Source organism: Dryobates pubescens, chromosome 2 (assembly GCF_014839835.1).
Source record: "Dryobates pubescens isolate bDryPub1 chromosome 2, bDryPub1.pri, whole genome shotgun sequence".
NCBI classification, from domain to species: domain Eukaryota; kingdom Metazoa; phylum Chordata; class Aves; order Piciformes; family Picidae; genus Dryobates; species Dryobates pubescens.
This window is the reverse complement of record NC_071613.1, coordinates 24,930,617-24,943,597: the sequence shown is the minus strand read 5'-3', so window position 1 is coordinate 24,943,597 and position 12,981 is coordinate 24,930,617. Positions and strand designations below refer to the sequence as shown.

The window sequence follows — 12,981 nt, the reverse complement described above, 5'->3', positions numbered from 1 at the left end:
TGCAGTTATTACTGGACCCACAACCAGGGCTACCAATATTTTTGTCTCACTCTTTAGGAATTACTGGCACGTTACAGAGGAAGGCACAAAGAAGTCCAAAATGCATAGCTAATACTGAAGTAGTTAATCTTAATCTTGATTCATCATAATTATTACCATCTTTCAGAATCACAACATTATGCAAAGAGTAAAAATAAAGCCCACATACCATCAGAGTCTTGCTCAACGAGCCTGCAGGCTACATCTGGTACACTCAGGCTTCAGCAGCTCTTTGGGTGATGTAATTATTAGCACAGGTGGGGAAGGAGTTGTGAATAGGTGCTGAGGCTTCTGGAGGGGTGGACTGAGTCATTTATTTATGTCAGGTAGTGACTACAAACATTTTTGTAGAGCCACATGTGCACACAGGCAACAGGTGCAAAGTAAAAAGTTAAAATTTAATCAGGATGATAGCAAACAAAACATGAACTCCACAATATTTATTATGTGAGTCTTTCCAAAAGGAGATAAAATAGCTCATTATTCTTCTTACAAATTCAGAGGCTCCAAGGCTTTGACAAGCAGTCACTGGAGCCATTAAAAAGAGATCTTACACTTCATCTCACACCATCCTGGAAAAAAAAAAACACATTAAAGTGGAATTCTAGATGGATGTATGAACATTTCCCAGTTTGGAGTAATTACATTTCTATTTGGAGAGGATACAGCAGTCTGCTGCAAACTGTCCAGTCTGCTGTGTTGTCCTCATTATTAACCTTTTAAAAGTCTGAATTCCACTTCAAGGCACAAGCAAATGAATATTTCGAATGTTTCAGCAGGTGAAGAGGAGGAACATGCTTTGAAAAGTCATCCTGCCAAACTGCTAATTCTGCCCCCATTTTGTGCAACAACCAACCTCTACCTTCACAAAAGGATGTCATGAAGAATTTCTATTAGTGAATTTTATACTGCTCCTGTAACTAATTCTGTACATGCTTACATCACCCCTAGCCACTCTGTGCACCAACAAAGCAGAACAAAAAAACCCAAAAACATCCAAGCAAGGTAGAACAACTTTTGTCATTGGAATGGGCTGCCCAGGGAGGTGGTGGAGTCACCATCCCTGGAGGTGCTCAAGAGGGGATTGGACGTGGCACTTGGTGCCATGGTCTAGTCATAAGGTCTGTGGAGACAGGTTGGACTCGATGATCTTTGAGGTCTCTTCCAACCTTGGTGATACTGTGATAAATTGGCCACTGTGATCTTTTCCTCTCTAATAAATCAGATCTACTAATAGCTCACTAATAAGAAACAAGAACCGAGTCTGTCAAGAGAAATGTAAGCAACCAACCTTCCACAACACTTTTTTGAGATTCAGTTCCACAGTGCCAGAAAGTGTATTTGTATGGATACTGCAAATACTGCAAATTTTAAAACCTACATTTATCTATATGTGTTATGTAAATACAGCTACATATACAACACATATCTCAATGTTGTGCAAAAGACTATTCCTCAGCAAATAAACACAGCTCATTTCTAATGCTCTTACTGAAAGATTTGTATCCCTCAAAGACTTTTTTTGCTCTTTCCCTCAAACTGTCTGTGTTTATTTTTAAAACTGCTATCATTATTAGCAGGCAGAATTTATTAGTGTGCAATAGCAATAAGGTCTTGCTAAGGTCAATTTGACTGCTGTGGTGATACAACTTATTATCAAACATCTTGTTAAATGAAGGCTCACAAGATGGTGTTTCATTAGTGTTAGCTTCTGCTACAACTTTTGAAATACAAAATGAACTATCAGAAAAATCCCACTTTTTAAAATATAAGTTTTAATGGTGGATTTCTGTTATATAAGCCAGTTATGAATAACTGAAACCAAAAAGAGGGGTCAGTCAGCAAACCAGAACAAAAACCTTTGAGCCATATCCAGCAGATCTCCATGGAACAATTCCCTCTGCTGCTTCTAGAGCAGTTAGGTCTTTTTTTTTGATTCAGTAGTTGTTTCATTATATAGCTGAGATGAGCTCCAACAGAAATATAAGTTCATTAGATATGACTTAGAGGCTTGATTCAAGTGACCAGTTCCAGTTTGTAGGGCAAAAATAAAAGTCATTATGGAAGTGGCCAAAAGTGACAGGATATTACAAAAAGCTTTAGCCAAGAGTTTCAGCAGCCATCTGTAAAATAGAAGAGACTTTTCCAATGTGTTTGGCCTCAGGGGTAAATGACATACCTGTTCTGCAGCCACTTTCATATAAACAGCAGCATACGCTCAGAAGCTTTATGACCCAAATCATCTTTTGTCAAAAGACAGTTATCCTTATTATTGAGAAGGTCAATAAGCCACACTATGAAGTGTCTGTTTTAAAGAAGACTTTTACCTGAGGCAGACTGAGAGCTAACAGAATGTAACTCATCTTGCTCTAATCACAAACAGTGTGGTATAGCTAGTCTCGAAGCAGCAAGTAGTCACCTTCTGATTACCATGTGTTAGTCAAACATCTTACTCTCATTTGAAGACTATTACATGCTAGGTAACATACAGAGTTTATTTAGTACTAAAACAATACCTTTTTTTTTTTTTTAAGTCAATTTGTCAAAAATTCAGCCATTGAAAGCTGGCCTTTGATAACTGTCAGGAGGAAAAGTTAAGTGTCACATGAAAAAAGATAGAATCTTCTTAAGACTCCTAATCTCATAGAAGCCAAGTCAAAACCCTAAGTGATAGCTTTGTTACATATGTAGAATAGGAAAAAAAACACCAAAATTAATTTGTTTTCTAAAGTAATGGCATCATAAAAGCCATTCAGTCTAAAACTCCATGGACATCTCATGAAATAAAAGTTCCCATTCCCCACTGCTTTCTTCCATGTTGTTTCCATGTCTTGTTTTAGAATCATATAATCATAGGTTGGTTTGGGTTGGAAGGGACATTTAAAGATCATTTAGTCCTAACCCCTCCAGTGAGCAGAGGCATTTGCAGATCTCTATTCAACCTGACCTTGAATGTTTCCAGGCATGAGACTTCTACCACCTCTCTGAGCAACCTGTGCCAATGCTTCACTACCCTCAGTGTAAAAAATTTCTTTGTTATATGAAGTTTACTTCTCCCCTCTCTAAAGCCATCAACCTTTGTCTTGTCACATTGGACTCTGCTAAAAAGATTGTCCCCACCTTTCCTATGCTTTCAGACAGCATGTTTGAATATAGGACCTAATTCAAGTATGGAGGAAGAAATATCATAATCAAGATAAAGACAAATAGCTCACTACACCATGAAGCCATGTAGGACTAAACTTGGAAAGGAAGAGAAGCTGTGGCCAGGAGTGTGATGACATAGAGAGCAGGACCAGGAGCCAGGGTAGGTGGGTAAATGAGCATGATAGGAACAAATGGAAAAAGAGAGGGAGGTTAATCCTTTAAGGCAGAAAAGCATGGGTGAGATCTTATGTACTGGCATATGGTGCACGGCTGGAGAGGGGCTGCTTCAAATGTTTTCATTTCTATTATATTTATAAAAGCTAAAGACAGATGATGAGTTATTAATTACACAACAGAGAATACAAAATATGATTCAATACTCTTCATGTGCATAAAGACCTAAGCTGTTTCTTTTTAATACACTTGTTTAAACAACATGTGACTTAAATGGAGCTACAGTAGTTTACATCAGGGTAAATCCCTGGAAACAGAGGTGTTACTGTGCTGTCAAACTACTGTGAAGACAGGAAGATCAGCCCCAGTCCATCAGATGCACTTCCCAATTATTTATTGCAGGAATTTCCTCTAAATCACTTTTTGCAGCTATCTTAGCTTTCTGGCTCTAAAAATTCATTTGGAACATTTTCATTTCTCTCTCCCTCGGTCTTAAGATGATGACCATTTGTCATGCACTGGTCAGAAGAGTTTTCATCGCCTTAAAACTAAGCAGCATCTGTTACGCAAGCAAGCAGAGGAAAGTATGTCATCTAGATTTAAAGTAATAAACCCACATGCCTTGGAACCACTCCCAAAAGCACTTAAGACGGGAAATGAAACTTTACTGCCCCAGCATATTATTGTGGTGCCCAAGAGCACTACGATAGTTTGGGATGAGGCTCAAAATTTCCATTAGAGACCCAATCTGCAGGAAGTTTAACTTGGCCATGAACATTTGCTTCAGGCTAAAAACTATTTTATAAGCTCTCCCTCCTAGAGCCAATAATTTTAAAAGTTTGGTTGGATTTCAGTCAAAGAATAGCTATAAATTTGTCATCTCACATAGAAGACACAATGATGTCAGTGGCCCATAGATTCTCAACAGAGACTCCTGCTAGACTTGGGATCCTGCCTATTTTTAACTAGCCCGAGCTGCTTTAGGTTAATTTATTGAAGTCTCACTCTTTAAACGTTTAGCCATATGGCTCCATAATTCCCCAGATTGCCTCAGGTCATCAAGAAGCAGCAGATGCAGACATGACAGTATCACAAGCAACAGCTACTGTTCAGAGGCAATCAGTGAGTTGCTATTCCACCATCATCCAGATGCAACATATGGGCCCAAACCAGTAAATTCTACTGAAGTACAAAAATAACCCCAAAATCTTAACAGCTTTCCACTAACTATTCAGAGGAATAAACAGAAAACCTTGTACAAGTACATACATTTCCTGAAGTACCCAGCATATCAATAACACAGAAATAAAATCTGGAGATTTTATTTCCAAGATCAAAGACATATAAGAAAAACAAAACAAACTCAAACCAACCATAAAACAAAAGAACAAAGAAAAAACACAACCAACCAACCAAACAAAAAATCCCAAAACGAGCAAGCAACCCACCCCCACCAAAAAAAACCCAAAACCCAACCAACCAGACAAGCATCTATCTGTATTACAGCTCTACAATTTCTCATCTACCTACTTTTCAATCCTACATTTCTCTCTTTCTGATTTCTAAAACATTCTAACATGCAACACTTTCAATATCCACCTTGCCAGATCTTCTATACTACTAACCTCATCTGGCTGGCACTTGCTGTCTTTAGTTGGCCTCTGCATTTTTCTAAGCATGGATTCCTCAGAATCTGCAGACTGAAAAGAAAGCAGTTGCTTTAGATTCAGTGTGCTGAGCAGTGAGCTATTTACCTGAATAATGTGAAAGAGGAAATGAGCACAGAGTACATTACAACGTCCAGCCATCTACCTGCCTTCTTTACCTTGCCTCCCCTGTGCAAGAGACTAACCAAGCAAAATCCACAGTTAAACATTGTTCTCCACAAGTAATACCAGGCCAGCAGACAGGTAGTGACAGAAATGCTTCCTTACATCTAACAAAATTAAATCACCCTCTGACAGGAGCATCTTAGACATCTATTAATGCCAACTTCTACCATGAACCAGCTCACAGATCAGAAAAGGAGAACAGGAGAGAAAAGGAACAACAAAATGAAAGGCAATGAAGAGATGGCCTTAAGGTAGTTTAAGACTTTACACTGAAGAGGGCTAAGTATGGGGAAAGCGTGGATGCATTCCTTCTCAAAGATGTAACATGATAAGCAAAGTCCACTACAAACAAAGCACCCTTGCAAAAGCCTAGTTCTTTCAAGCTGGGGGGGTGTGTGGTGGTGGTGCAGAAATCAAGCTGGAAGCAAGCAGCTTAATCTAGAGAGACAGGCAAAAACACAGATGTGCAACTCTGTCCTGTGTGTCCTGCTACAGAAGTAAGCTTAGTAAAGACTAGCCCAAAGGAACTCTCTTTAACCCCATCTGGCCCAAGGCATAGCTATGGCTGGAACAACATCATGGATTTCTGGGAAGACCCGTGAGGATAGAAGTACAGAGTTCCAACAGTTGCTGCCAACTCTCTGCCAAACAATCTAATGTGATCAGGAGAATTCCAACATGCAGACTTCAGAAAAGAAACTGCTTATTAGATGATCAAGGTCAAGTCATGATATATCATGGCAGAGACATGAATGGCCTCAGTCACACTCACCAGATGAAATCCACACTGACGCTTTCACTTGGAAGTAATTGCTGTTAAAGAAAGTACTTCATAGCTGCATGAGCAGAAATACTAACATGTGAACACATTAGAAGAAACATTCAGTCCCTGCCACAGCAGGTGGAAAGTTATTCTCTTAAACATTATTTCAATTACCTTTTTCTCTGTTTTATCTTTTCCATGTTCTCTTAAATGCTCCCCATCTTTTTCTCTGTCCCTCTGCCTATCCCTTTCTCGGTCTTTTCCTCCAGCTCTATCCTTCTCTCGTTCTCTGTCCCTAGTCTTATCTTTGTCTCTTCCTTTCAGTCTGTCCTTTTCTCTTCCTCCTTCATTTTTTTTGTCTCTATCTTGTCCTTTATTATGTTCAAGATCATCTTCTCGTTCTCTGTCTCCTTTCCCCTTGTTATTTTCTGTTTCTCTTCCTTCTTTGGATGTTCTGCTTTTTCTTCTTTCCCTTTCTTGTTTTTCTCCTTCCTTATAAGAGTCTCTTTCAGAGCCTTTGTGTCTGTGTCTCGTGTCTTCATTGTCCTTCTGTTTTTCACTTTCCTTTTCTCTCTCTTCACGCTCTTTCAAATCTCCTTTGGGTTTTCTGTCTTTGCTTGAGCCCCTCTCTTTAAGTTCAGTGCCTCCTCTACCCTAAAAGGAAAGCAAAAGCTAAAATTAATTCTGATAAACAGTAACTCTATCACTCAGCTACTTTATACAACAAAATATGCACACTAAAAACACAGCCAAGCAAACAAAGCACAAAGAGTGGTAGTCCCTGTACCCCACAAAAGTTGCAAATGCCTACCTCTTTATCTCTATGGCTTTTTTGTTCTTCTGTTTTGGAGTCTTTGCTTTCTTTATCTCGAGATTTAGAGGATGGAGGCTTCCCTTTATCAGCTCTTTCCCCAGCTAAGATCTGTTTTACAGCAGCATCACTGGACAGCTGCAATGAATAGGAAGTCATCACTGAAACAAGTAAATTATGTTATTCAATATCTCCTTTCTTCCTAACTGCAATTAACATGACTGGTGCAAGTTTTCTTTTTGTTTTAATTAAATTTCTATTTCTGTTCCTTTGGAAACATTCTTTGGGAAACATTCTTTCACAATAGTAATCAAAGAATCATGGAATGGTTTGGAAGAGACCTTAAAGATCATCTAGTTCCAACCCCACTGCAGTGAGCAAGGCCACCTTCCACTAGCCCAGGTTGCCGAGAGCTCCCACCAACCTGCCTTGACCACTTCCAGGGATGAAGCATACACAACTTCTCTAAGCAACCTGTTACAGTGTTTCATCACCCTCATGGTGAAGAGCTTCATCCCTGTATCTCATCTTAACCTCCCCTCTTTCAGTTTAAAGCCATTACCTCGTGTCCTGTCACTACATGCCCTTGTAAAAAGCCCATCTTCAGCTTTCTTACAGATCACCTTTAAGTACTGAAAAGCTACAATAAAATCTCCCCAAAGCCTTTTCTTCTCCAGGATGAACAAACCCAAGTCTCTCATAGCAGGGGTGTTCCAGCCTCATGATCATCCTCTGGACCTGCTCCAACAGGTCCACGTCCTCTTATGTCAGGGGTCCCAGAGCTGCACACAGCACTGCAGGTGGGGTCTCACAAGCATGCAACAGAGGGACAGAATCACCTCTCTTGAGCTCTTGTGCCAAACATCCACTTGCAACTCCTGTAATAATTTGTTTACATGTACTAGAGCTATAAAACTACATGGTGCTTTTAATGTACTATAGCACAACAGCAATTCTCATTGCAACTTCAGTATTTTTCAAAACGGTAAGGTAAATGACTGACAAATCCTTGTACCATGACTGCTGGATTGGTTAAACACTCTCAAAACCACCTTGGTTTGTATTTGCCTCCACTCTTAAGTCACTTCACTTTCACCTAATACTTGCTCAGTCAGCAACAGTCACTAAAGAAAACTACATTAAGAATGACTTTCAATAAGCTGCAGTTACACTGTTTTAAAAGCTTCTGCATCTAGTTAATTTGTTAAGATGACAGTTATTATTAGGTCTTTTAGACAACAAATTAACATGTTTTCACCTCCAAGTAGCAAAGAGTTTGATTACATTAACAGAAAAAAAAAGTGATCACATTGCTAGGGAATTCTCCCTTCTGAAACAGGAATAGCTTTTAAATCACTAAAACTGATATTGCCCTGGGGGTTGACTCCTGATTCTCTCCTGGCTTGTAAATGCAAAACTATGAATTTTTGTGGGTTTTCACATTTGAGCACAACCTTCTGCACATTAGCAACATTTGCCTGAACTACCTAACTCCAAGCATTGCACTCAGCCCAGCACTGGAAGTATCAAGCTAGAGATGGAAGAAAATCTGCCACAATGCACATCAAGTACAACAAAAGCCAAGGTGCTAATTATCTTAGCTAACTGGGTAGACTATATAGTCTGGATAGTAAATCTCACCACAATGTTCTACAAAGCTGTTCCATCAAGCACATTTTCTAACTCCTCCACTCTCTGCATGTATTTATCAACTTCCCTTTTGCTAGCCTCAAGCAATTCATAAGGAAGAAGCTCATAGCACTTGGCTAATAAAAACAAATATAAATTTAAATTAGTAGATTATCAGACAAAGATAATCCAAACTGAACTTGCAGAAGGCTTGTAAACACTGCAATAGTTCATGGTTAAGCATACACAATTCCTTCACACACATTAATTCAAGGGGTTCAATTAGTATTTTGTATTTCACAGAATCACCAAGGTTGGAAGAGACCTCAAAGATCATCAAGTCCAACCTGAAAAAAGCCTAACACCTATCAGCAAAGAATCCCCATTACTTTTAATGAAACAGTTACTTTAAGAATGCAGCAATCATTTCAAGAATTGTGCCTGCAGGTTTTTTTAACAGGTTATCAAATTTTTCCTTTTCTGCATTTCCGTATTAAAAAAAATAAAAATTAAAAAAGTAATACATTGGAAAAATTATTTGTTACAGAATTACAGATTTTACTGCAATTTTAAAGGAAATAAAAACAAAGGTGCTAGTATTTAAGCTGCGCTAGGGGAGGTTTAGGCTGGAGGTTAGGAAGAAGTTCTACACAGAGAGAGTGATTGCCCATTGGAATGGGCTGCCTGGGGAGGTGGTGGAGTTACCATCATTGGAGGTGTTCAGGAGGAGACTTGATAAGGTGCTTGGTTGCATGGTTTAGTTGATTAGGTGGATGATAGGTTGGACACAATGATCTCGAAGGTCCCTTCCAACCTGGTTTATTCTATTCTATTCTATCTGCTCATATAATTAACATATTTGCAGCCAAAAGTTGCCAAAGTTCTGAAGCTTCATATTCTTCCTCCAGTCTTATGCATGTCATTAAATAGCCAAGGAACAAGGTGAAAAATAAAACCCAGTGTACATCAAAAGCCCTAAAATATCCAGAACAATTTTTTTCTGGCTCACACTCTGCTAAGGGTCTTACACTCTCTCTCTTTATACATTACTGTAAGTAGTGACACAATGTTTATTTTGTGTACATAAAAACAGCAGATGAGTGCTGATGAAGTCTGCTGCAAATAAGCCCTGGTAACATATCACTATATGTATAAAACATGTATGATGTCACACCTTGTTTAAGCAACACTTCCCAATTGCTTGAAGAAATTCATTGGTTTTTTCAGGTTCATGGCCAGCCACAATACGTGCTGGTTTTACTGACAGTGGCTCTCCTGTTACCATTACCACAGCATCGATTGCCTTCTGAAGGAAGATGATTTTGGCATCTTTATCCTGATAAAAGAGGAAATAAGGAATAACATTGAGACTTCAAAAAAATTCCATGTGCCACCCAAAGACTCTGATGGGAAGGATACTTGCAGAAAGCATCTGGTTTGTAAAGTCAAGAAGAGGGCTGCCCGTGATTTATAGTTAATTTATTTCTGGCCAAGAAATGACAGCTTTGATAATGGATGAGCACTGAACTGGAACAACCAAAGTGACAGTATAACTTTGACTTTTTAATATGTTTATCGTTTAGCTTCAGTGTTTTTTAAGACCATTGTAAGTCTTTTTGCACCCTATTTTCACAGAGTGTATGTTAAAGCTTTGTTTAACAGATCATGCAAGTATTACCAAAGGGATTAGTAAAGGGTTACAGTGGGATTGTTACAGCAGGTATTGCTGAGAAGGACAGATCTTGCTTTGAGTACTTCTCAGCAGAGAAATCCCAAAGTTACAGGACTGAGAATCTAAACTGAGGGACTTACATGCTAGTACACATACTTTACAAACCAGACTTAACAGTGAGTAAAGAAAACATATGAAAGATGATGGGAATGAGATAAAGGCACATATTTTTATCTCCACAATTACCAGCTGTGTTTTATAATTGTACTTGGCCCAAGTGCCCTTCAGTAGAGATGATGGCTTTTGGTGATTATGCAAAGTTGTAAGAAAGACAAAATAAACAAACCCCCACCAAGTAAAAATTTATTGGAGGGTTCCTGGCCCAGAGAATGAAATCATGGTGTGAAGTCTCTGCAGCTGCATAATACTCAGGGGGAGGGGGAAAAAAAAATAAAGTTTTTATTAATAAAACATACTAAAATTCAAGGAGTATTTACTAGGCCCAGCACAGGAGTTTACTCACTCATCCTTTACAGTCATGAGCAGAGATAAATGAAGTATTTTTCTAGCTTGTTAAAAAGTAAACCATGTGAGAAGAATTCTGTCTGCACGTTTTAATAGGCATCAGTTCAAAAGGATATAAAACTACTGCATTCAAACTGATAACTGAAAAGCAGACCATTTCTATTCATTCAGGAAAGAGGCAGTTGTCATCATCCAGTAAAACACCTGACTTTGCATGGCGCTTACTGTCCCAGGTGCCCAGATCCAATTAAATTAGACAGATGTAGGAAGCAACAGAAGTTAGTATTTCCTCAGCAGAGCAAGGCACTCTCATAGCAATATCTATTCCTGTGGCACTGGAGCTTAACAGAGCTGCTCATGACCAAGACGTGGGTTTTGCTGCAAGAATGTAAATGACAGTTACACATGTGAGAAGATGGTCTCCAGAGTCAGTGTGCTTCCTGTCTTTGGCTCTTCCAAATGGATTAAAACAAACAACTGTCACATAGCTGAGATTTTTAGATTGTCTCCATTGAAATCAGGAGCACTGCATCTCCACCAGTACTCCCTCCATTCAGAACTAGAAAAGGAAAGGAAGGATATACTGCAACCTCCTTCTATCAACATCCTTGCAATCTATTAATTTAGGGAAGGAGATGGGACATGACTTTAAACCAAACATGTTTTCAAGTAAAGAACCAAAAATTCCTCCCACATCCTTGATGTTTTCAGCAGTTTTGTTATCAGTGTAGTATTCTGTGCAGAGAAAACATTCTTGTGAACCTAATGAGAAATCTACAGCTCCTACCTACCGTCAGTGAACAAAATTCTGTCAAAATAGATACCTGGAACACTGTGGGGAGCTTAAGAAAAATATTTTTATTTGGTACATTCAGAAAAAATACCAAAACCAAACATAACTCCTTTGTTTCAAGTGGTGGGACTCTCTCTATATCAAAATACAAACACTTTTTTTTTTGTGTGTGTGTGTATATGCATATACAAAGCTGATGTAAAAGATTAAAGGAGTAAGTCCAATACCCAATCTTTCCATTTATAAGAGAACAACTTTTTACCAGACTCAACAAGATGAACCTTTCTGATACAGACAGCAACGCTGCCCAACATAGCTGGTAGAAGAGATTAACTTCTTTCAGAGAAGTCCCAACCATTCAGGGATCCTCATGCTTTAAATTCCTCTTACATCTCTCTTTCCATTTGATTGCTACAATACTCACCCCTGAAACAAACCAAAATTCAGTGAGGTCTACATTCAGGCCCTGCAGGCCAGATTCAGTTTGTGAGAAGCCTCCAGCCTCCTTCTGACATCTTTTCACACAGGAGGAGACCAGCCATCCATTCCATATGTGCTAACTCAAAGGTGGGGACATTAAAGGTAGCACAGAAGAAATAGTGGGAGTTTTAGGACCCCACAGGTATGTACAGGTGAGAGAGGCAAGTTGAAACTAGAAATTAAGACAGCTACTGAACATACATGTGCATAACCAGCTGGCCAAGAAGGTCAATAATGTCCTAGCTTGTATTAGTGTGGCTAGGAAAACTAAAGAAGAGATTGTTCCCCTGTACTCATCACTGGTGAAGCCAAACCTTGAGTAATGGATTCAGGTTTGAGCCCCTCACTACAAGAAGGTCATTGAGGTGCTGGAGCACATCCAAAGAAAGGTAACAAAGCTGGTGAAGGGTCTAAGAAACAAGTCATACAAGGAGTGGCTTTGGAAACTGGGTTTGTTTAGCTTGGAGAAAAGGAGGCTCAGGAGAGCCCATATCTCTGACTACAACTACTTGAAAGAAGGTTGTAGTGCACTGGGGGTGGTCTCTTCTCCCACATAACAAGAGGAGACAGCCTTAAGTTGCACCAAGGGATATTCAGGTTGGACAGTAGGAAAAATTTATTCACCAAAAGGTTTGTAACAGGCTTCCTAGGGAACTGGAGGAGTCACCATACCTGGAGGTATTACAATGCAGTTCTTAGGGATATAGTTTACCAGTGGACTTGGTACTGTTAGGTTAATGGTGATACTTGATGATCTTGAAGATCTTTTCCAGACTAAATAATTCTATGATTCTAACTTCACTCTGTGTACCTCATAAGCTGCAACAGTACAGTCAGCTGGCAAAGCACCTGTCAATTTTTCCCAGCCCACAGCTATTTGGGACTGTGGACTGCATGCTGCACTAGGACTGTTTACAGTGGGCACAGACCTTTTTCTGAAAGCATCCTGCTCATTCCAAGTCTCTGCATCTACTGCCAGACCATCACACCAGATGAGTATCATTCCCTAGAGTAACATAATGCAGATTATGCTCACATGGAAATATATATAGCTACCCACAAATGGGACTCTGGCTGCTCCTCTCAGACTGTGGGGAATTTTGGCCTCTGTATGAA

At 39.3% G+C, this 12,981-nt stretch overlaps 1 protein-coding gene across 1 annotated transcript in view; it reads right to left on the bottom strand.

The window, feature by feature from the left end:
* The window catches only part of TRAF3IP1 (TRAF3 interacting protein 1), a 43,712-nt gene that overhangs the window by 28,353 nt on the left and 2,378 nt on the right, over positions 1-12,981 (bottom strand). The window contains exons 3-6 of the mRNA XM_009900454.2: positions 9,570-9,731; positions 6,767-6,904; positions 6,130-6,609; positions 4,986-5,060 (exon numbers count right to left, since the gene is read on the bottom strand). Coding sequence (XP_009898756.2) covers positions 4,986-5,060; positions 6,130-6,609; positions 6,767-6,904; positions 9,570-9,731 — 855 coding nt within the window. The remainder of the gene's footprint in view (positions 1-4,985; positions 5,061-6,129; positions 6,610-6,766; positions 6,905-9,569; positions 9,732-12,981) is intronic.